General features: G+C 42.1%; 1 protein-coding gene across 1 annotated transcript in view; it reads left to right on the forward strand.

Moving 5' to 3' along the window:
- Positions 1 to 1,522: 1,522 nt before the first annotated feature.
- The window catches only part of ak3 (adenylate kinase 3), a 34,702-nt gene continuing 11,926 nt past the window's right edge, over positions 1,523 to 24,298 (forward strand). Inside the window, exons 1-3 of the mRNA XM_043720857.2 lie at positions 1,523 to 1,823; positions 20,245 to 20,364; positions 23,981 to 24,153. Coding sequence (XP_043576792.2) covers positions 1,676 to 1,823; positions 20,245 to 20,364; positions 23,981 to 24,153 — 441 coding nt within the window. The 5' untranslated portion in view covers positions 1,523 to 1,675. The remainder of the gene's footprint in view (positions 1,824 to 20,244; positions 20,365 to 23,980; positions 24,154 to 24,298) is intronic.

Consider the following 24,298-nt stretch of genomic DNA (forward strand, 5'->3'; position numbering starts at 1 on the left):
GTGTGACCACTTTCAGGGAGCTCTGGACTTGCATCCCATGATCCCTCTGTATATCAAAGTTCCCAAGCGCCCTGCCATTTACTCTACAGTTTCCTCTTGCATTTGACCTCCCATATGCATCACCTCACATTTGTTCAGATTCAACTTCACCTGCCATTTCTCTACCCAACTTTTCAACTGATCTTATCCTGCTGCATACTTTGACAACCTTCCTCGTGATCCACGACTCCAACAATTTTATGTCGCCTGCAAACTGAATCAGATCCACCTACATTTTCAACTCAATCATTTCTATGTGTTCCAAATAACAGAGGTCCTAGCACTGATCCTTGTTGGAACTGGTGAGGTTCTGGAATTGATCCCACTGATATCTTTGGCCAGTGCAAATTATGATCCTAATCCATATTGGATTTACGTCTTCTCACTTCCTTTTGCCAACATCTCTCCACTCCAAACCTGAATACATTCTGCTCCTAGATTGCATCATCCATGTGGCACCCTATTTATATCCCACATTTAAATCACCAGGTTACATTACTGGACTGCCCACGGCATGTTGAAATTACACCATATACAAAACACCCTCTATACCTCAAATTAAAGGCCTCAAATATACCACAGACATTACACACCCTGTTTGCTGATATCTCAAAGCACATGGCCTAGCATGCACCATCCATGTGGCACCCTATTTATATTCTACATTTACTCTCCAGGTTACACTACTGGACTGCCCACAGCACTTTGAAATTACACCATACACATAACACCCTCTATACTTCACACTAAAGGCCTCAAATATACCACAGACATTACACACCCTGTTTGTTAATATCTCAAAGCGCATGGCCTAGATTACACAACCCACATTACACATTGTTTAAACCGGACACATTGTAACTTCTGTTTGTACACCATATATAAATCCCCAATTATGCCAAGTTCATATCGCCCAAATTTCACCCCTTATTTCTTTCACGCATATCATGCCCCTGCACATACCACCCACATTACCATCTATACACCTCATGTATACTTCAATTATGCCAACCTGACAGTGTTTATACCACCCCTCATTCAATACACCCCAGTGCACACCCGCCCACCTTTTGAATCAAGACATATACTTTTTCATTTAAAAATATCTTCATATTCATAGTTCCTGAAACAGTTTGGTTTGCAGAGTAGCATGGGAAGGAATAAACAAGCATTGGAGTTTGACCCTGTCCAACAAACAAACTAAAGATTTTCCTCACTTGTGCAAGACAATATTTACATATAGTTGATGCACAGAGGGTCCTTGTGTATACCATTCATGTTAACCCGTATACATTATTCAGCCACATTTACACCGCAGTGTACCCGACAGGATGACCCAGATTCCAGCCCCGTTGTTTATTCCACCACATGTTACACTCTCCACCCGAACGTGTGTGCTTTGCCCATGCACGGGGCTGGGTTACAGCTCATCTGCCTCTTTCCCTCCTCCCTATTCCAGTGTCACTTCCTGTGGGAGGAAGATAAGCCCCGATGCCGTCTCTCGGACCGTGCAAAGTCCGGGCAGAGAGCGGGGCTGGTGTTGCAGACTGGGGAAGGAGCTGGGAGGGATCGCTGCTGCGCCAACACACCGGGACAGGGGAGGGCAGCTTGCTGCACCGCTCCTCTCTGCTGAGCCATGGGGGCCCGGCTCCTGTTCCGTGCTATCATCATGGGCCCTCCCGGCTCGGGCAAGGGGACCGTGTCCGAGCGCATCGTCAACACCTTCGGGCTCAAGCACCTGTCCAGCGGAGAGCTGCTGCGGACCAACATCAAGAATGAGACAGGTACCCGCTCGGTTCTCTCTCTCCCGGAGGAGAGCGGTCCCCCAGCTCTCTCTCTCTCTCTCTTTGTCCCTCTCCCTCCATCCCTGCCCATTAGGCTCAGTGAAGCAGTCCCGTTGTTCTGTGGGCTGTACTGCATTCAGCCTTCCCCGGGAGCATCACTGACTCCACTGTAAAGCGCGACCAAATCTTCATTCCTTTTGTAACATGTTTGGCTGCAGGAATTTCTGATGCCATTCCTTTTGTAACATGTTTGGTTGCAGGAATTTCTGATGCCATTCCTTTTGTAACATGTTTGGTTGCATGAATTTCTGGTGCCATTCCTTTTGTAACATGTTTGGTTGCAGGAATTTCTGATGCCATTCCTTTTGTAACATGTTTGGCTGCAGGAATTTCTGATGCCATTCCTTTTGTAACATGTTTGGATGCAGATCTTTCTCATGCCACTCCTTTTGCAGCCTCCCATCTATAGAATCCATCTACCAGGCCCGCTGTCAAGGAAAGGCTGCTAGCATTCTTAAAGATCCATCCCACCCTGGCAATGTTTTCCTGCAACCTCTACCATCAGGGAGAAGCCTGAACACACACACACCAGCTGGTTTCGCAACAGTTTCTACCCTCCTGTTATTAGAATACTGAATGGACTCTCACACTCTTAACATTCGCCTGTACCTGTGTTTTTGTTTTTGCTGTGTATTAAATTAGATTAGATAGATTAGATTAGATTAGATTATTTACAGTGTGGAAACAGGCCCTTCGGCCCAACAAGTTTACCAATTGTTTACTTATCTATGCTATTTAACTATGTGATCTGCTTGTATTGCTTGCAAGACAAAGCTTTTCACTTTGCCTCAGTACATGTGACAATAAATTCAATTCAATTCAACTCAATTCAACATCTTTGGCTGCAGGTCTTTCTGCTGCCATTCCTTTTGCAAAGGATTGATGCTGGATTCATAATTTATATAAATGATATGAATGTGAACATAAAAGGTATAGTTAATAAGTTTGCAGATGACACCAAAATTGGAGGTGTCGTGGACAGTGAAGAAGGTTACTTTAGATTACAATGGGATTTTGATAATCTTGCAACTGTACAGAACATTGGCTAGGCCACTTTTGGAATAATGTGTGCAATTGTGTCTGCCTGCTACAGGAAGGATGTTGTGAAATTTGAAAGGGTTCAGACAAGACTTACAAGGATGTTGCCAGAGTTGGCGGGTTTGAGCTACATGAAGAGGCTGAATGAGCTGAGGCTGTTTTCCCTGGATAATTGGAGGCTGAAGTGTGACCTTATACAGGTTTATAAAATCATGAGAGGCAAGGATAGGGTAAATAGACAAGGTCTTTTCCCTGGGATGGGAGATTCCAAATCTAGAGGGCATAGGTTTAAGGTGAGAAGGGAAAGATTTAACAGGAACCTAAGGGGCAACTTTGGTGTGTGTGTATGGGCTGGTACAATTCCATTACCTGGATGGGTGTCTGAATAGGAAGAATTTAGAGGGACATAGGCCAAATGCTGACAAATGGGACTAGATTTATTTAAGATACTTAGTTGTCATGGACAGGTTGGACCCAAGGGTCTATTTCTGCGCAGTACAGCTCTATAAATTGATGACTTGAGAAGAAAATCCTGGGGAGAAATTATGTGAAGCCCAGACTGGAAATGAAATGACATAGTTTAATAATGGCCACATTGAGCCTCATTAGACCGTTTATTCTGCCAAGTTTAAAGAAAAAGAACGATCCTGGAACTGTTCAGCTGGCCTGGGAACGTCTTTGGAGCGGAGCGAGAGTTATCGTTCAGGTCGTGGTGATCTTTCAACAAGAAATTTTGACTTGAAGCAATACCTTTTGGTTTTGTTTTGCTCCCTTCAGTGTGCTGAGTATTTCTCAGCATGTTTAGCTTTTATTTCAAATTGCTAGCATCTGCAGCAGTTTGAGCTTGTGTTGTTGTTATTGCAACTTTTTCTCTTCTCTCAGTGGCAGTATTCTTGGTCTGAAATTTGCAGGTTAAAAACCCCATTCCAGAGACTTGAACCCTTGATTCAGTCTTGCATTATTAAAGGAGAACTGTTGGTTAAGACAGTAAGAATCATAAAATAGAGTGCAGAAGGAGCATGTTGAATCTACGTCAGCTCTATGGTGACTGTACATGAAAAAGATTGTTCATTTGAAATTTTCACAATCTGCAATATTTTGCTTTTCTGTTAGCTCTGCCAGTAACCTTGCCAAAATTTATCATGAAAGCAAGTTATCTCAATGTTGTTTATAGGAGTTGCTGGCAGAAAATTGGCTGCTGAGCGTCCTACACATCAAAAGTGATCATGTCAAATTACTTTGTTCTTGCATGGGATGTTGGTGTTTCTGCCATTTTCCCCATTTGAGAACCCATTCCTTGTTGCCCTTGAACTGATTGGCTTCCCAGGCCATTTCGGAAGGCTTAGATAAAGAGTCATCTGGACTTGAAATGTTAACGTGCCTTCTCTCCATGGATGCTGCCTGGTCTGCAGAAATCTTTAGCATTCTTTGTTTTCAGTACCTACTCCAGTAATTTGCAGTAATTTCGTCCTGCATTTCAGAAGGCAGTTAAGACTCAACAATATTGCTGTGGATCTGGTGTCACATGGGTGAGGATGGCAGATTTCCTTCCCGAAAGGATGTTATTGATGGGTTTTTACAACAATTGGCAATAGTTGCATGGCTGCTATTAGCTGAATTTATAATTCCAGATTTTACTGAATTCACATTTCACCACCTGCCATGGTGGGATTTGAACCCTCTCCCCAGAACATTAGCCTGGTGTTAAGATTATTAGTTCAGTGACATTGTTAGTATGCCTACAGGTAGTTCTTCTATAACACTCGTTTATTAAATACGATTTGTCTGTAACGCGAATTATGAATTACCGGCCATTTTTCATATAAAGGGAAATCCCGTTCACTGTTACACAATTCTCATCCCCATCAGTAGGTGTAGCGGTGTGCGGAGGACAGGACTCCGCGTCAGCATCGTGCGATCAGTCAGCTTGAGCGCTTTCCAATGAAGAGTTTCGTGAAAGGTTTTGTGAAATATTTGGACTGGTGGACTTGGAAAAGCATCATGAAAATGTCTCTACAGCCTGAGGACAAGAAGCTGGGAGCAGTCTGTTAACTTAATAACTTAAAACAGTTGAGATGAGAGTGAAATTTCACTGGAATTGACTAACAGTAAAAAAATATAAATAAAAGGACAGTGTTGTGAGCAGTTTGAAACTTGGCTTTGTTGTTTGTATGAAGAGCTTTTTTTTCTCTTTTTTTTTAGAAACTGGTTTCAATGTTAAAGAATATCTGCAAACTCATGTAAATCTGTTTCAGTGATTAATCACTCTGGTAACCAACTGCAAAGAAAAATCAGTACGGGGGCTTGGACATGGGTGGTCAGAGTCAGGAAACTCTGCACACAGTGGGTGAGGGAGAGAAAGGTGGGTGGCACACTGTTACTTTTGGTTCATGTGTGGAAATGTCCTGAGCGCATGAGCAGGCGGTGCAGTAGAGATTCAGGGATAGTCAGGGTCAGATGTTAATGAGGATGAGAGTGAGTGGGGAAGACGTTGCAGGAAATGGTGGATACAGTAGCTGAGATAGAGTGAGCGTAAGGTATCAATGAGAAAATGATGGCAGAGTGGAGAAGGTCATTGATCTTCTTCCTACATTCTGTGCATTTGTTTTAGATTACTTACAGTGTGGAAACAGGCCCTTCGGCCCAACAAGGCCACACCGGCTCTCCGGAGAGCAACCCACCCAACCCATTCCCCTACATTTACCCCTTCACCTAACACTACGGGCAATTTAGCATGGCCAATTCACCTAACCTGCACATTTTTGGACTGTGGGAGGAAACCAGAGCAAATCCACGCAGACACGGGGAGAATGTGCAAACTCCACACAGACGGTGTCTGAGGCGGGAATTGAACCCGGCTCTCTGGCACTGTGAGGCAGCAATGCTAACCACTGAGCCACCGTGCCGCTGGACTAGATGGTAAACCTGGTCCAGGTTGGCATGGTTCCAGTAGGATGGTGTTCTCTGTTGGACTGGAAGAAGAGGACATCCTGCCTCTGCATCACCCCATCCCCATTAGCAGCATCTTCATCTCCCGGCCCAAAGAGAGGCGCCAATTTTCCATTGCCATGTCCAGGACCAATGTCAGGAACCATGCAGGGCAGCTCTGATCTGACCGCTTTTGTCTGGGCACACAATATCATTTTAAAGATGGTGCTGCACCACAGAAGTTGGTCAATTCTGGGAAATCCAGGAAGAGGTGAATTGTTTTAGGAATGGCATGATGGTGATAGAATGTGTGAGAGGGGTACCAAAGGATGGGGTAGGTAATAAATCAGGTGGGTTTTGTAAAATAAGGTGATAGATGTCCTCAAGCACCATGATGTGTGACCCTCTGAGAAACTCATCAAAACTGACTCTTAGCAAAAGAAATTGAATATTCAACCCTTGATCTATGAAGGCAGGTTTCATTCTGGGATCTGACTTGTACAGTGTTATCGTTGGATGGGATCAGAAGATTGGCTAGAATGTAGTGCAGCCAGCAGGTATAGATGCCAATTGAGAGAAATCTGTTGAAGATTCTGATGAATTGCAATGTAGAGTACTACACAACAGGTCAAAATTTACTTAGACTGTGCTATCGTTTGTGTTAGGCTAACTACTATTTTTGTTTCGGTTTTTTTACTGGTACTTTTGGTGACTTGCCCAAACCTGTTTTTCCCGTCGGCCCCTTTATTTCTATTGCACAATTTTCTATAACACTGTCGCACGGGAGCACAACCGTGGCATTATGTTCTTGGGGATGTCCTCAAGTTGTGAAAAGTGCTATGTAAATATAAATTCTTGAATTGAAACAAGGTTTTGTGTTTCTATGGAAATAGTGACCTGATATCTGATTTCTCTCATATGTTTCAAAGTAAAAAATGCAATAGTTGCAAGTTGAAGGTTGTGTAAATAAATGTTATCAAAACTGTATAAGGAAATGCTAAACCACTTTTTCTTTAAAAGAGAAACATTTTCAGTGAGCCCTGTTTTCTAAATCTACTTTATATTGAAATAAATGTGAAGGATTTTGTAAAGGGTAGCAATAATTAGCTTCAAAATAGGATTGCTATGCTTGTGTGTTTATTTCAATCCAGCTTTTGCAATAGGTTAGTAAATTGATTATTGATACTTGAAAAATGGAATTGGGGAAAAGATACCTTCACAACTTCCTTTATTCCTATTTCACACACATACTACAGTTCCTAAAAGGAAAAGTATAAGTTTGCTGAGCACTGAGCATTTGAATAGAGGAGCAATGCAAACGCTGAAAGGCATTTACAGTGCAGAAGGAGGCCATTAAGCCCATCCTTCTATATCAGTTAACAAAGATCTGACTATGCTTACCCATTTTTCAGCTTTTGGCCAATAACAATGGCAACACAAGTGACTATCTAAATACTGCTTAAATGTTATGAGGGTTTCTGGGTCAACCATCCTTTCAAGCAATGAGCTTCAGAATCTGACCACCTTTTTGAATGAAAATGTTTATCTACCACTCTCCTCTTAGCTCTCTGCATCTTCCCTTAAATTTATGCCTCCCCCTGGTTATTGATCCCTCTAGAGGGTGGACAGGAAGGTACCTTTCCACTATCTATGTCCCTCATAACCTAATGCATCTCTATCAGATCCCCCCTCAACCTTCGCTGCTCCAAGGAAAACAACTTCAGCCTATCCAATCTATCCTCAAAGCTCAGATTTTTTACCCAGGCAGCATCCTGGGTAAAGCTCCGCTGTGTCCTCTCTACTGTAATCACATCCATCCTTGTGCTGCCTTAACCACCATCTATTTGCTCTGCTACTTTCAAAGATCTGTGCATATGCACACCAAGGTACCTCTGATCTTCAGTAGTTTCCAGGGTCCTGCGATTCATTGTGTCATTCTTTTTGTCTCAAGTGCAATACTCACAATTTTCTGTGTTGAATTCCATTTGCTATTGCTGTACCTACCAGCACAGTTCTTTGATATTCTCCTGGAGTTGATGGCTATCTCTCTCACTATTTCTCACCCTATCAACAAATACGTGCACCACTTGTACAGAATTCTGGTGAGACCACACCTGAAATATTATCTACAGCTCTCCTTACCTAATGAAAGGTATACTTTTTTTAGATTCCCTACAGTGTGGAAACAGGCCCTTCAGCCCAACAAGTCCACACCGACCCTCCGAAGAGTAACCCATCCAGTCCCATTTCCCTCCGACTAATGCACCTAACACGATGGGCAATTTAGCAAGGCCAATTCACCTGACCTGCACACCTTTTGACTGTGGGAGGAAACCGGAGCACGCGGGGGAAACCTACGCAGACACTGGGAGAATGTGCAAACTCCACACACAGTTGCCTGAGGCTGGAATCGAATCTGGGACCCTGGTGCTGTGAGGCTGCAGTGCTCACCACTGAGCCACCGTGCCACCCAATGAAGGGAAACAAATCTCCAGTTTTTCATTTCAACATTAGGGTCAATGCGTCCTTCTATTTGGGGTTTTATCAAGAATCTGGATGGAGATGTAAATCAGAGTGCCGTTATTTATTAATTAGAAAGAACAGCAGCTGTATGCAGCACCTTTTGTATAGGAAAGCTCAAGATGAGTACAGACAGCATTCCCAAGAGGAACCCTTCATTTGTATTTGTTGTACGATTGTTGATGTGAAGCTAATCGCAGCAAGAAGTTCCCTTTCATAACCTTGTCTGCTAGAGTGCTCTCTAGTTGATGAGATGCAGCTGGTTAGCATTAGCTTAAACATCATTTGATAAAAATATTAATACTGATTCAAAGGGCGAAGTTATTTAGTTAATGATCTATATTCTATCTAAAGCTGTATGACCCCCACAATTTATGGAAATGGAAATTGTACTCTAATTAGTAATTCCATTAAAATATCCATTTGGAACCTGGAAATTATTAAGCAAGAAAGACCACAGTCCACCACTGTAGGTCCTCGTGATAGTTGGCCTGGAATTTAATGGCAGAGTGCTAGCATTCACCATTAATAGTTTACAGAATGTGACTGCATTTTCAGGACTTAACGCAAAAGCAGATAGATGCAGAGTTCTGAATTTGTCTTCCGTCTTCCAGTTTTCCACCATTGTGGTGAATTCTCTTGTTTTACCACTGACTGCAAATTCCAGGCTGTTGGTTCAACTTAGAACCCAGTCTTTTTTCTTTGTTCATTTGCAGAATTTAGGTGTTATTGGTTAGGGATGTGCTTATTATCCATCACTAGTTGCCCTTGAGAAGATTCATGTTGCAGCTCTCCACCTCTTTCTCAAGGGAAGTGAAGGATGGACAATAAATATGCTGCTTATCAGCATTGCCCTTGCCCTGTGAATAAATAAAAACTGTACTGAGCAAGCATGCTACACTTAGTTACTTTGCCTTAATTGCACATGCACTGGAGTTTTGAATTTTATTTTCTGAAATAGATTTATCTTGTTCATTTGAATGATGCAGTGCTAACTGCTTCCATCCAATAATCGGTTCGATTTGTTGGATAAGTTGATCTAAAACATTTTCTTCCTACATTGTCTTGTGCCAATTAATATTGATGTATAATATGAAGAAGATGACTGTTGTCTTGTGAGCGATACCGTTTCTCTTGCCTCACCCCAGAACAGAGTATAACTCCTTATTTCTAGGTTTTCAGTTTTCATTATCGTGTGATTAGTGCGAGCATTCAATTTTGACTTTACCGCATTACAAGCTTCTTGAATACTAAATTATTTTCTCCCAAAATGTGTGTTGCATCAAGGGGATATGATGACGAAAGGTCCAGGAAATCACTACAGTTCCTTTTATGTGAAGGGATGAAAGCAGTTGTGTTCAGAGCTACATTCCACACACTAATCTCTCCTGCATGATCAGAATTGATGCAAGTTCTGTCCTTATCTATACTGTATTATTGTTTTAATTTCTAAACAAAAATAGCCTAGTTATCAGCAAACAGCTGAGAAAACAACCAATTTTGCACTTTGAGATAATTCAATTTATTCTTCAGGTCAAAAGCAAAGTGCTGAGGTTGCTGGAAATCTGAACTTTGAAACAGGAAGTTTTGAAACACCCCAGTGGGACAATGTCTGTGGAGTGAGGAAAACAGAATTCAGTTTTTAGGTCAATGATCTTTTGTCGGAACTGGAAGAAATTAACTTTAACTATGTATGAAGCTATTGAAAAGGAGAAGCAAAGCGTCAAAACAGAATTTCTGTGATAGGGTGGAAAACAGCAGGAGTGATTAAATTAGAAAACTAATGGCATTGCCTTCACAGTGTTTGAGCTACCTTTACAACTTTTACCTGGTTTAAGTAACAGTTGAAAGGCCTCAAGGTGTTTTGTTCAAGGCTGAAGGTTTCTGTGCTGGATGAGAAAAAGACTTGTACGCGCAAAACATTGGGCCAAAAATGGATTGTCTGTCAGTCGTATGGGAATATTGGTCATTGACTTGAAATAGTATTATTGATGTCGAATTCTGCTCCATTCTGGAATCTAGGATTTAAATTGAACCTTACTTCAAATTTTAGAATGGGGATGTTATGAATACCATACATTAAATTTATTAGTGAGTCACTACAAGAAGGACCTGTAGCCTATAGCTGTGTTAAACATTGCAGTCTTTCATGTTAATCCTGTCAATTAAACAAATGATGATTTTCCAAACCGTGCTGTTCAGGTTTGTAATTTTAATGATTGAAGTTAAGAAAGAATTTAGGCATTAGTTTTGAAGAAAGGTTTATACTAATGAGCAGAAATGTGGGGGATGATGTGGTTAGACAGCAGGGCCATAACGTACTGTGTGCCAGCAATTGCTGTTAACAACATACAGCCTCAGTCAGAAGGTTGAGAGTTCAGGCCCTATTTCAGAGAATTCAGAGAATAATCAAAGCTAGTGCTTTAGCACAAAACTATGACAACGCTGCATTATTGGATTTGATGTCTTTCCAATGAAATGATAAACTAAGGCCATATGTACAAGAAAAGTTTCTTGTTCAATATATTGATGTACCCACGGGAGGAGGGGCAAAACATGATCTCCAGTTGGGAAATAAGGCAGGGCAAGTGACTGAGGTGTCAGTAGGGGGAGCATTTGGGGCAATTGATTCTAATTCTTTTAGTTTTAATGTAGTTATGGAAGAGAATAGAACTGATCAAAAAGTTAAAGTTCTAAATTGGAAAAAGGCCAGTTTTGACGGTTTAGATTACTTACATTAGATTAGATTACTTACAGTGTGGAAACAGGCCCTTCGGCCCAACAAGTCCACACCGACCCGCCGAAGCGTAACCCACCCATACCCCTACATTTACCCCTTACCTAACACTACGGGCAATTTAGCACAGCCAATTCACCTGACCTGCACATCTTTTGGAGTGTGGGAGGAAACCGGAGCACCCGGAGGAAACCCACGCAGACACGGGGAGAACGTGCAAACTCCACACAGTCAGTCGCCTGAGGCAGGAATTGAACCCGGGTCTCTGGCGCTGTGAGGCAGCAGTGCTAACCACTGTGCCACCGTGCCGCCCACTTATTGGACAGAAACTTTCAAAAGTTGATTGGATGAAGTTATTTGCAGGTAGAATGGTAGTTAGGAAGTGGGAGGCCTTTAAAAATGAGATAACGAGAGTTCAGAGACAGTATGTTCCTGTTGGTGTGAATTGGAAGGCTTGTAGGTGTAGGGAATGCTGGGTGACCAAGACAAATTGAGGCTCTGGTCAAGGAAAAGGAGGCAGCATATATCAGATATTGGCATCTGCGATTGTGTCAATCCTAGGAAGAGTATAAAGACAGTAGGAGTATACTTAAAGGGAAATCTGGAGGCCAAAAGGGTACATGAGGTATCTTTGGCAAATACAGTCAAGGAAAATCCAAAAAGATTCTATAAATACATTAAGGGCAAAAGGGTAACAAGGAAGAGAAAAGGGCCCCTTAAAGATCAATGTGACCATATATGTGTGGAATCATAGGCGATGGATGAGATACTAAATGAACATTTCACATCAGTATTTACTGTGGAGAAGGGCATGGAAGTTAGGGAACTTGGGGAAATAAATAGTGATATAATGAAAGGAGTTCATATTACAGAAGAGGAGCCACTGGAGCACACAAAGTTTGATAAAACCCTCGGACCTGATTGGTGCAGAACTCTGAGAAGCTAGGGAAGAGATTTGTTGGGACCCTTTCTGAAATATTTGTGTTATTAATAGCAATGGGTGAGGTGCTGGAAGACTGTAGGCTGGCTGATGCGGTGCCATTATTTAAGACATGCTAATAGGAGAAGCCAGGGAATTATAGATTGGTGAGTATTATGTGAGTGGTGGGTAAATTGGTGGAGATTTTGAGGGACAGGATTTACATGTATTTGGACAGGCAAGGACTGATAGGAATAGTCAGTGTGACTTTGTGTGAGGGAAATCATATCTTACTAACTTGATTGAGTTTTTGAAGAAGTAACAAAGAAGGTTGAAGGCAGAGCATTAAATGTTGTCTGTGAGGACTTCAGCAAAGCATTCAACAAGGTTCTGCATGGTAAACAGATTAGTAAGGTTAGATCACATGGGATCCAGCGAGAGCTAGCCATTTGGATACAAAGTTGGTTTGAAGTAGAAGACAGAAAGGGTGGTGTTGGTGGAGGGTTGCTTTTTAGGCTGGAGGCCTATGACCAGTAGTGTGCCACAAGGATTGGTGCTGGTGCTTTTCATCACTTTTATATATCTGATTTGGATGGGAATGTAGGAGGTATAGTTAGTAAGTTTGCAGATAACACCAAAATAGATGATGTAGTGGACAGTGAAAAAGATTATCTTGATGTTAAAGGGTTAATTTGTTCTACTGACCTACAAGAAATTGGAGGTTAGAGTGGTTATGTTTCTCTGTCTTGCAGGTGGAATGTAAAAAAATTTACATTGCCATCACCTGTTATTCAGAATCAATAAGAACATTGCAGATAAAATTCTAAGCACACCCAGCAGTTTAAAAAAAACAATTTACACCAGATCTTGCCATTAAAGAATGATCTAAATCATTGTTTCTGGAAATAATCACATCACTACATTGTGTCTTGAGTGACATGTGACTATGGGGGGAGAGTGGCTGGGGTTGTTTTGTGGGCATTACTGACTGTGACGTAAACTCTTGTATGAAGAAAAAACTAGTCCCTTTGTTCAGGGAGGTTACTTGACATGGCTCCGCAAGCATTGCAAAGTGTGTTAAGGGTTCCTCCAAAGCTTGTACTTAATAAATTTTGGCTGTTTGCAGAAGTTGGCATATTGTAGTTGCATCAAGTGTGTAAGAATCTCAAGAAAAAGAACTAACAATCGCGGAATACAACGGGACCTTGATCAGAGAGGACAATTGGCTGAGGACTGACAGAGTTTAATTTAGGTAAATGTGAGGTGTTGCATTTTGGTAAGGCAAATCAGGGCACGACTTGTACAGTTAACGGTAGTGTCCTGGGGTGTGTTGCTGAACAAAGAGACTTAGGGGTGCAGGTGCAGAGTTCCTTGAAAGTGGAGTCACAGGTAGATTGGGAGGGTGAAGAAGACGTTTGGCATGCTTGCCCTTATTGGTCAGTGCATTGAGTGTAGGAGTTGGGACATCCTGTTGTGGATGTATAGGACATTGATGAGGCTCCTTTTGGAATACTGTGTACAATTCTGGTCACCCTTCTATCGGAAGGATGTTGTTAAACTTGAGAGGGTGCAGAAAAGCTGTGCAAGGATGTTAGGGAGCTGAAAGTTTGAACTGGAGGGAGAGGCTGCATAAACTGAGACTTACTTCCTTGGGGTGCAGAGGTCAAGGGGTGACCTTATAGAGGTGTTAAAAAGATAAGGTGCATTGATAGGGTGAATAGCAAAGATCTTTTTCCGAGGGCAGGGGAGTTCAAAGCCAGAGGGCATAAGTTTAAGAGGAAAGTTTTTTAGAAAGGAATTGAAAGGGTAACGTCTTCATGCAAAGAGTGGTGCGTGTATGGAATGAACTGCCAGAGGAAGTGATGGAGGCTAATACAATTACAATATTTAAAAAGCATCTGGATGGGTATACAAATAGGAATGATTTAGAGAGATATGGGCAAATTGCTGGCAAATGGGATTGGGTTAGATTGGGATGTCTGGTCAGTGCAGATGAGCTGTACCGAAGGGTCAATTTTCGTACTGTACAACTGCCCTTTCAGGTGGAAGCAAGAGCTGAACCACTACTGGTGTATTCCAATATAAACAGGGTTGTTCTTCTGGTATATTGATGAATACCTCTCAAGGTAACACTAATAAAACAGATGGTCTGATCACTTCTGTGAAATTAGATCATTGCTGTATGTAGGACATTGCTGTGTGCAAGTAGGCTGTCAACTTGTCAGCATTGTGAGAGTAACTGCACATCAGAATTGCATAATTGGCTGTTTAACACTTTAGATCTGCCATGAAAGTTGCTACATATAGACCACTTATTTATTTTTGTCTGGGTTAAAGTACAGATTTCTAGAAACTGTTTCAGTTGACTTTAAATTTAGTTTCTTGACCAAATGTAAAGCCATTGGGACCTTGTGCTTCACAGTGTCCCATTGATGTGCTTCTTGCTGCATTACCTACTCTGAACTCACCTGGAATTATCCCATGGTCATAGTAATTGGCGTCCCAAGACGCTGAATGGCAGTGGTTTGCCATGCTAAATATAAAACCGTTTCCCACAGTGCAAACCCAGGAGCCCAGTGATCCAGTAAGGAACTTGGATTAATGAAATGGGCAGATTCAAGTCATGGAGGTGGTATATTTTGTTAGGAAGCATGTAGAAAGGCAATATTTTGCTAAATGCAATTATCATATAGTGTACAAAAACTGATTGAATATTGGTTGTAAGCAAATCTTTAAGGGCAAAATAAGTTGAAAATGTTCTTTATATAACATGGATATATGTATGGAATTAGCAGTATTAAAAGTGGGAAGGAGTACAAATCCAGAATGATATGTGAAACCTTCATAAAACTGGTTTGGCCTCAGCTGACATGTTGTTCAGTTCGGGAAAGACCATTTAGGAAGGATGTCAAGGCCTTGGGGAAGATACAGATACAATGCACTAAAATAGTACCAGGGATTCAGTACTATGGAGAGACTGGAGGAAGCTAGGATTTTGTTCCTCTTAGCTCAGATAACACTAGATTTAGTAGAGATGTTCAAAATTCTGAATGGTTTTGATCTGAGGAACTGTTTTCAGTGGCACAAATGTGGGTTACCAGAGGACACTGTTTTAAGCTGATTGGTAAAAGAACCAGAGGTGACACGAGGAATCTTGATTTTTTGCGCAGAGAATTAATGTAATCTGAAATGAATTGGTGATCGGAGCAGACTTAGAAATAACTTTCAAAAGGGAATTGGATGTGCAATTGAAGGGAAAAGTTGTAGGCTGTGTTGAAAGGGTGGTGGAATTGTGGCCAGTGGGACAGTGAATAGATCTTCCAAAACGGCCAGCACAAGTATGATGAGTGAACAGCTTCCTGTGCAGTATCAATATCAAAGTATAAAAGTAATGAGGTAATGTTCAGTTATGTAGGCTATTGGTCAGACCACATCTGGAGTACTGCTTATAGAATTGATTTATGTATCTGAGAAATGGTATAAATGTGTTGGAAGCAGTTCAGAGAGAGTGTACTGGACTAATATTTGCAATTGGTGGATTATCTTATGAGGAACGGTTGGACAGACATGGCGGGAGTCTGATAAGGTAAGAAATGACTTGTTTGAAACATTTTGAGGGGTCTTGAGAGGATCAATGTGAAAAATATTTTGTGGGAGAATCCATAATTAGAGATTTGAGAATCTTGGAAAGTTTCTTCCTCATAAGGCAGTGGAAGCAGGATCCTTGAATATTTTTAACATTGAGTTAGACAGATTCCTGGTCGGCAAGGGGGTGAAAAGTTATCAAGGGATAGGAGGGAATGACATAGAGGTCAACAGTATGCGAACAGGCCCTTCACTCCAGCTTGTCCATGCTACCCAGTTTTCACTAATCGACTGGTTCCATTTGTCCAAATGGGGAAGAACAGAGGACGTTCAAGGGACCAAGTCATTATTAATTCATTTGTTTGTTTGTATGCCACTTGGGGTGACTAAATTTGTTTTGACTTACGTGCATTTATATAATTTACTGAATTTGGGCACAGGCTCAAGGGGCCGAGTAAGCTATCCTTGCTCCAGTGATAGAGTCACAGAGTCACAGAGATGTACAGCATGACATCAGTCCGAATCCATGCTGACCAGGTATCCCAACCCAATCTAGTCCCACCTGCCAGCATCTGGCCCATATTTCTCCAAACCCTTCCTATTCATATACCCATCCAAATGCCTCTTAAATGTTGCAATTGTACCAGCCTCCACCACTTCCTCTGGCAGCTCATTCCATACACGTACCACCCTCTGCGTGAAAAAGGTGCCCCTTAGGTCTTTTTTATATCTTTCCCCTCTCACCCTAAACCTATGCCCTCCAGTTCTGGACTCCCCGACCCCAGGGAAAAGATTTGTCTATTTATCCTATCCATGCCCCTCATAATTTTGTAAACCTCTATAACGTCACCCCTCACCCTCCGACACTCCAGGGAAAACAGCCCCGTCTGTTCAGCCTCTCCCTATAGCTCAAATCCTCCAATCCTGGCAACATCCTTGTAAATCTTTTCTGAACCTTTTCAAGTTTCACAACATCTTTCCAATAGGAAGGAGACCAGAATTACATGCAATATTCCAACAGTGGCCTAACCAATGACCTGTACAACCGCAACATGACCTCCTAACTCCTGTACTGAAAATGTGTTGCTGGAAAAGCGCAGCAGGTCAGGCAGCATCCAAGGAGCAGGAGAATTGGCGTTTCGGGCATGAGCCTGAAGAAGAGCTCGTGCCCGAAACATCGATTCTCCTGCTCCTTGGATGCTGCCTGACCTGCTGCGCTTTTCCAGCAACACATTTTCAGCTCTGATCTCCAGCATCTGCAGTCCTCACTTTCTCCTAACTCCTGTACTCAATACTCTCACCAATAAAGGAAAACATACCAAACACCTTCTTCACTATCCTATCTACCTGCGACTCCACTTTCAAGGAGCTCTGAACCTGTACTGCAAGGTCTCTTTATTCAGCAACACTCCCTAGGACCTTATCATTAAGTGTATAAGTCCTGCTTAGATTTGCTTTCCCAAAATGCAGTACCTCGTATTTATCTGAATTAAACTCCATCTGCCACTTCTCAGCCCATTGGCCCATCTGATCAAGATCCTGTTGTAATGTCCACTACACCTCCAATTTTGGTGTCATCTACAAACTTACTAACTGTACCTCTTATGCTCATATCCGAATCATTTATATAAATGACAAAAAGTAGTGGACCCAGCACTGATCCTTGTGGCACTCCACTGGTCAGAGGCCTCCAGTCTGAAAACAACCCTCCACCAACCCCCTCTGTCTTCTACCTTTTGAGCCAGTTCTGTATTCAAATGGCTAGTTCTCCCTGTATTTTGTGAGATCTAACCTTGCTAACCAATCTCCCATGGGGAACCTTGTCGAAGGCCTTACTGAAGTCCATATAGATCACATCTACTGCTCTGCCCTCATCAATCCTCTTTGTTACATCTTCAAAAAATGCAATCAAGTTTGTGAGACATGATTTCCCACGCACAAAGCCATGTTGACTATCCCTAATCAGTCCTTGTCTTTCCAAATACATGTACATCCTGTCCCTCAGGATTCCCTCCAACAACTTGCCCTCCACTTAGGTCAGACTCACTGGTCTGTAGTTCCCTGGCTTGTCCTTACCACCCTTGTTAATAGTGGCACCACGTTTGCAAACCTCCAGTCTTCTGGCACCTCATCTGTGACTATTGATGATACAAATATCTCAGCAACAGGCCCAGCAATCATTTCTCTAGCTTCCCACAGAGTTCTAGGGTACACCTGATCAGGTCCTGAAGATTTATCCACCTTTATGCACTTCCTCCTCTGTAATATGGACATTTTTCAAGGTGTCACCATCTATTTCCCGACATTCTATATCTTCCATAACCTTTTCCACAGTAAATACTGATGCAAAATACTCGTTTAGTATCTCTCCCATTTTCTGCGACTCCACACAAAGGCTTCCTTGCTGATCTTTGAGGGGCCCTATTCTCTCCCTAGTTATCCTTTTGTCCTTAATGTATTTGTAAAAACCCTTTAGATTCTCCTTAATTCTATTTGCCAAAGCTATCTCGTCCTCATTTTGCCCTCCTGATTTCCCTCTTATGTATACTCCCACTGCCTTTATAATCTTCTAAGGATTCACTCGATCTATCCTGTCTATACCTGATATACGCTTCCTTTTTCTTAAACAAACTCTCAATGTCCTTAGTCATCCAGCATTCCCTATACCTACCAGCCTTTCCTTTCACCCTAACAGGAATGTACTTCTCTGGATTCTCGTTATCTCATTTCTGAAGGCTTCCCATTTTCCAGCCATCCCTTTACCTGCGAACATCTGCTCCTGAAAGTTCTTCGGTTCGATTCTCCTGTTCCCTGGATGCTGTCTGACCTGCTGCGCTTTTCCAGCAACACATTTTCAGCCCTCCATCGCCAGACCACAACAAAACGACGGTTGGAGGAAGAGTGCCTCATCTTCCGCCTAGGAACCCTCCAACCACAAGGGATGAACTCGGATTTCACCAGTTTCCTCATTTCCCCTCCCCCCACCTTGTCTCAGTCAAATCCATCGAATTCAGCACCGCCTTCCTAACCTGCAATCTTCTTCCTGACCTCTCCGCCCCCCACCCCAGTCTGACCTATCACCCTCACCTTGACCTCTTTCCACCTATCGCATTTCCGACGCCCCTCCCCCAAGTCCCTCCTCCCTACCTTTTATCTTAGCCTGCTGGACAAACTTTCCTCATTCCTGAAGAAGGGCTTATGCCCGAAACGTCGATTCTCCTGTTCCCTGGATGCTGCCTGACCTGCTGCGCTTTTCCAGCAACACATTTTCAGTTTTGAAAGTTCTTGCCTGATACCGTCAAAATTGGCGTTTCTCCAATTTAGATCTTCAACTTTTAGATCTGGTCTATCCTTTTCCATCACTATTTTAAATCTAATAGAATTATGGTTGCTGGCCCCAAAGTGCTCTCCCACTGACACCTCAGTCACCTGCCCTGCCTTATTTCCCAAGAGTAGGTCAAGTTTTGCATCTTTTCTAGCAGGTACATCCACAGACTGAATCAGAAAATTTTCTTGTAAACACTTAACAAATTCCTCTCCATCTAAACCCTTAACACTATGGCAGTCCCAGTCTATTGTTTGGGAAATTAAAATCTCCTACCATAACCACCCTATTATTCTTACAGATAGCTGAGATCTCCTTACAAGTTGTTTCTCAATTTTCCTCTGACAATTAGGGGGTTTATTCTACAATCCCAATAAGGTGATCATCCCTTTCTTATTTCTCAATTCCACCCAAATAACTTCCCTGGATGTATTTCTAGGAATATCCTCCCTCAGTACAGCTGTAATGCTATCCCTTATCAAAAACACCACTCCCCTTCCTCTCTTGCCTCCCTTTCTGTTCTTTCTGTAGCATTTGTATCCTGGAACATTAAGCTGCCAGTCCTGCCCATCCCTGAGCCATGTTTCTGTAATTGCTATGGTATCGCAGTCCCATGTTCCTAACCATGCCCTGAGTTCATCTGCTTTCCCTGTTGGGCTCCATGCAATGAAATAAATGCAGTTAAGGGCTTTTGCCCGAAACGTCGATTTTCCTGCTCCTCGGATGCTGACTGACCTGCTGTGCTTATCCAGCACACCTCTAATCTAGACTCTGATTTCCAGCATCTGCAGTCCTCACTTTTGCCTATCTTGTCACTGCCTGTCCTGACTGTTTGACTCGCTTCTGTTCTCAACTGTACGAACCATTGTAGTTTGATCACTTTCACTTTCACTCCAGTCACTCTGGATGGAACATGTTTAAGGAGTTTGCAAGACATTGTTTGTTCACAATGCTCTGTGCTAATGGAATGTTATTCTGTAAAAAGCACAGTTGCCTACAAATTGAAATTGGAAAGTGCACAATTCCCTCACTCAGAGTATTGGGTAGCTCAGCACAACATGAAGTGTGTAATTGATGGTAGACCAGTTCCATGGGTCATCGTGATTATTCAGGGCTGGCTAAGAGCTGTACATTGCTTTACAACACTGACCCATGTTAAATGTAAGGTGCAGCACCACTATTAGCCAGCACCTTCAGGAGATGAAGTGGAGAAACATGGAAAGAGATTTCGACTCATTATAGTAAAGCATCTTTATTTTGGATATAATGGTTATAACTTAATTAATTCCACTTTTGGTGTGTTTTCCAGAGTTTGGTTTGCTCGCCAAGTCCTTTATTGATGAGGGAAAGCTGGTGCCAGATGATGCAATTACAAAAATCATACTACATGAACTGAAGCAAATGACCCAGTACAGCTGGCTGCTGGATGGTAAGGATGTTTGCAGAGTGGACAGAGTTCCAACTGTGTACTTGAAATGCATTCACACAAAGTTAAAGTGCTTTTATGCAAGTGTGTAGTATATAAAAACATAGTATATTGAGGTATTTGCTGCACTGCCCAAATGTTATGAATAAATCAGTTGTGTCATGTCTCAATTTGTGGTCTGATCTGTTGTGGGCTGCAAGAATGGCAGCAAATTGCAACAAGTAGAAGCCATCAGTTTTTATTTTCTGGCTATTTGGCAAATGATTGGTTGGCTGAAATGGAGTCATTTCGCGTCTCCTTCTCTGTACTTCCTAGAGACGCGCAAACATGCATACACACAAACACAGACAGACAGCTGGAGCGCATGTTGACACTGTTTATGGAAAACCAGTTTTCTGAGAGAGAGAGAATTGGAGGTGTGACAACTGGTTAATTATCCAGGTTTCTAAGTTCTCTTCTTTCACACCTCAATTTGTGCTAAACTGAGTGATTGGCTTTTTGGAGATGTTAAACCAACATTCTGCGAAGAATCAGGCTGGGTGGGAATGAAACAAATGAGCTCAGGCCAACTGTGTAAAAGGTCTTTGATCGTGAGGCAGTAACTCATACTGCTGCCAAGTCATCAAGTGCACACTAACCCCATTATTCTTAGCTCCTGAGGGACTGCAGTTTACTTCAAGAGGGCATTGGATGATTATTTGGATAGAAATAATGTGGGGTGGTATCAAGAAAAAGCAGGAGACTGCAATGAGGTAATGATGCTCACTTGAAGAACCAATGTAGGCTCGATGGGACGTAAGATTCTATGATTCTGCTGAAACTGGGTTTGTTGCTAATTCCGAGTTAGGTGGGATAGCAAGCTGGGGACGATAGACAAAATGAATGGGCTGCCAGATGGCAGAGAGCGTATAATGTGAGATGTGTAAAGTTATTCACTTTGGTCGCTTCAATAGAAAAGCCAAACACAATTTGAAAGGTATGAAAATGATAAATGTTGACATTCAGAGAGACTTGGAAAGGCTCATATAAGGAACACAGACAGTGAGCAGTTAGGAAAACAGATTGCCTGGTTGGCTTTCCTTGCAAGGAGATTGGAGTACAATAATAAAGGAAGTTATTGTACAATTAAGAACATAATATTTAAGAGCATGATGAGAACATTCGGTCTGCTCCATCAATCAATAAAAAATACTTTAATAGTAGAAAGGAATAGGCTTGTAAGAGACAGTTTGGGTTACTGAGTTGTTTGCAGAGGTTAACTTATTCTGTGGAGAGACTGACTCTTTGGGTCAAACCAGACTGAGTCTGAAGAAGGGTTGCACCTGAAACATTGACTTCTCCATCTCCTGATGCTGTCTAGCTTGCTGTGTTCTTCCAGCCTCCTGCTTGTCTATCTCTCTCCCGACAAAACCTACCAGACCTGCTGAGTTTCTACATTATTCTCTGTTTCAGAATTCCAGCATCTACAGTAATTTGCTTCTATTCACCCTGAAGTTAACATGTTTGCAAAGAGACATTGCTTCCTTTCTTTAACCACACCCTGTCCTCTCCACCAACAAAATAAGAGGGAGAATGGGTTAAGTAAGTAATGAGTATGGAGTTGAGCTCTTGCTTAGTGAATAATGTCTACTAGGAGCTCCATCTTCAAATGAGGCAGCAAATTTTCGCACAAATTCCCACATTTCAGAATTGAGGTCAGTGACCATCTAATCTACGTTAGGGTTATTAGTTGGAGCCTAATTGTTAGTGATCTTTTACAGACACCTGTGTGTCCATGTTTTAAGGTTTCACCAAAAAGACTGCTCCTTCAGCAGTTCAGCCTTTAGTTTATTTAGTACGACGTTGAAGTGTCAGCTGTATTGTTTATGATTTAAATGCAAGTGTGCAGCACTGAGTCAAGGCTGATTAGATTAGATTAGATTCCCTACAGTGGGGAAACAGGCCCTTCAGGCCAACAAGTCCACACCGACCCTCCGAAGAGTAACTACCCAGACCCATTCCCCTCCCCTATATTTACCCCTGACTAATGCATCTAACACTATGGGCAATTTAGCACTGCCAATTCACCTGACTTGCACATCTTTATTGATTGTGGGAGGAAACCGGAGCACTCAGAGGAAACCCCACGCAAACACAGGGAGAATGTGCAAACTCCACACAGACAGTTGTCAGAGGTGGGAATTGAACCTGGGTCCCTGCCACTGTGAGGCAGCAGTGCTAACCACTGAGCCACTGTGCTGCTCCATCAGGATATATCAATCTCTCTTTCTCACATGCTGTCAGGATAAATAGGTCTACTGAGATAAACTCAAGTAGTTTTGCAAGTTCAAAGTTTGGGAGAAGATTTGTAGCTCGGGTGCTCGTTGTGGTTCTGTTCGCCGAGCTGGGAATTTGTGTTGCAGACGTTTCGTCCCCTGTCTAGGTGACATCCTCAGTGCTTGGGAGCCTCCTGTGAAGCGCTTCTGTGATGTTTCCTCCGGCATTTATAATGATTTGTACCTGCAGGGGACGAAACGTCTGCAACACAAATTCCCAGCTCGGCGAACAGAACCACAACAGTTTTGCAAGTATTAAGTATTAGCACGTCAGGCAGTTTGCTCCTTCTCCCATTTAATCAATTTCTAGAAGTCATTATTCTGCATAAAGAACTCAATAGCAGTGTTTTCTTTTGTGCAGTTGTGTAATAGCCCAGATCTAGGGGAAAGAGCTGATCCTTTCGCACTTCAAATTAGCAACAAAAATGTTTTCTTTATGACAATGGAGGATCTGCTAATGCTTGAGTTGACACTCTAATGACAATGGAGGATTTGTTTGTACTTGCTTTCCTAATCCCACATAACTGGAGGTGACAGTTGAGTGATTTTGAACAGGCGTCGAGCAAGATTTTAAAATCATTCTTGGTCTAGGCTCCATGTGCACACCATGTTGCCATAAACAGGGCTGCACTGGTGACTGGCTGAAACCTTAAATTGTCTGGGAAGATGTGTGTTTAACAGGGCCCGAAGGAGAGAAAATAAATATTCCAAAAGGATTAATTATGTTATATATTTTAGTAATCTTCAGAAGTATTGTGAGAGAAATGTAGTTCTGGTCTCTCTTTCTGGAACTCAAATCCACAGTCTTTTGAATCTGGATCAGGTTCATCCAAATAATCTGTAAACAGGGCTAATTAAAAAGCAAAGTTCCTCCTTAATTCAAAATATGTCTTGTTTACAACATTTTTACAGCATAAATAAGCCTGGCAAATAATAGTAATGGCAATGAGTAGTTTTTCACTGCCAGATGAACAGCTGTGGCTACGTTAAGTGCGTCTTTTACACTCCATAATGTATCACCGAAACAATCTTTATCGTTTGCCTGTGAGTGCAGTACTGGTGTAGTTATTTGGTATTAATAAATGCAAGCTCCTTTTAAACACTAGGAAAGATATAGGCCAAATGCTGACAGATGGAACTAGATTAATTTAGGTGTTCTGGTCGGCATGGACGAGTTGGACCAAAGGGTCTGTTTCTGTACTGGATAACTCTATGACTGTGGAAGCCTGTGTCTCTTTATAGTGGCATGGCAGTGTTTAAGATATGATTCATTGCACTGTCTATTTCTCACCATGATTTTAAAGGGTTTCCCAGGACACTCCCACAAGCAGAAGAGCTGCATAAAGTTTTCCAACCAGACACGGTAATTAACTTGAATGTCCCATTTGAGACGATCAAAAAACGACTGACATCTCGCTGGATTCACCCAGGCAGTGGTAGAGTGTACAATACTGACTTCAACCCTCCTAAAGTAACAGTTAAGTATCCACTTTAAAATTAGTTGGTTTTATAAAGCGCATGATGTTTCACAAATCCGTAGAAAATTCTTCTTATTTTCTTACCTGTGACCTGTTAGGAGTTAGTTATGTTTGCGTTGCATGTCGCTGAAACATCCTTTGTGG

The sequence above is a fragment of the Chiloscyllium plagiosum genome, unplaced genomic scaffold (genome assembly GCF_037043375.1).
Source record: "Chiloscyllium plagiosum isolate Xiang-an unplaced genomic scaffold, Cpla_swu_hap1 HiC_scaffold_2, whole genome shotgun sequence".
Lineage (NCBI taxonomy): Eukaryota > Metazoa > Chordata > Chondrichthyes > Orectolobiformes > Hemiscylliidae > Chiloscyllium > Chiloscyllium plagiosum.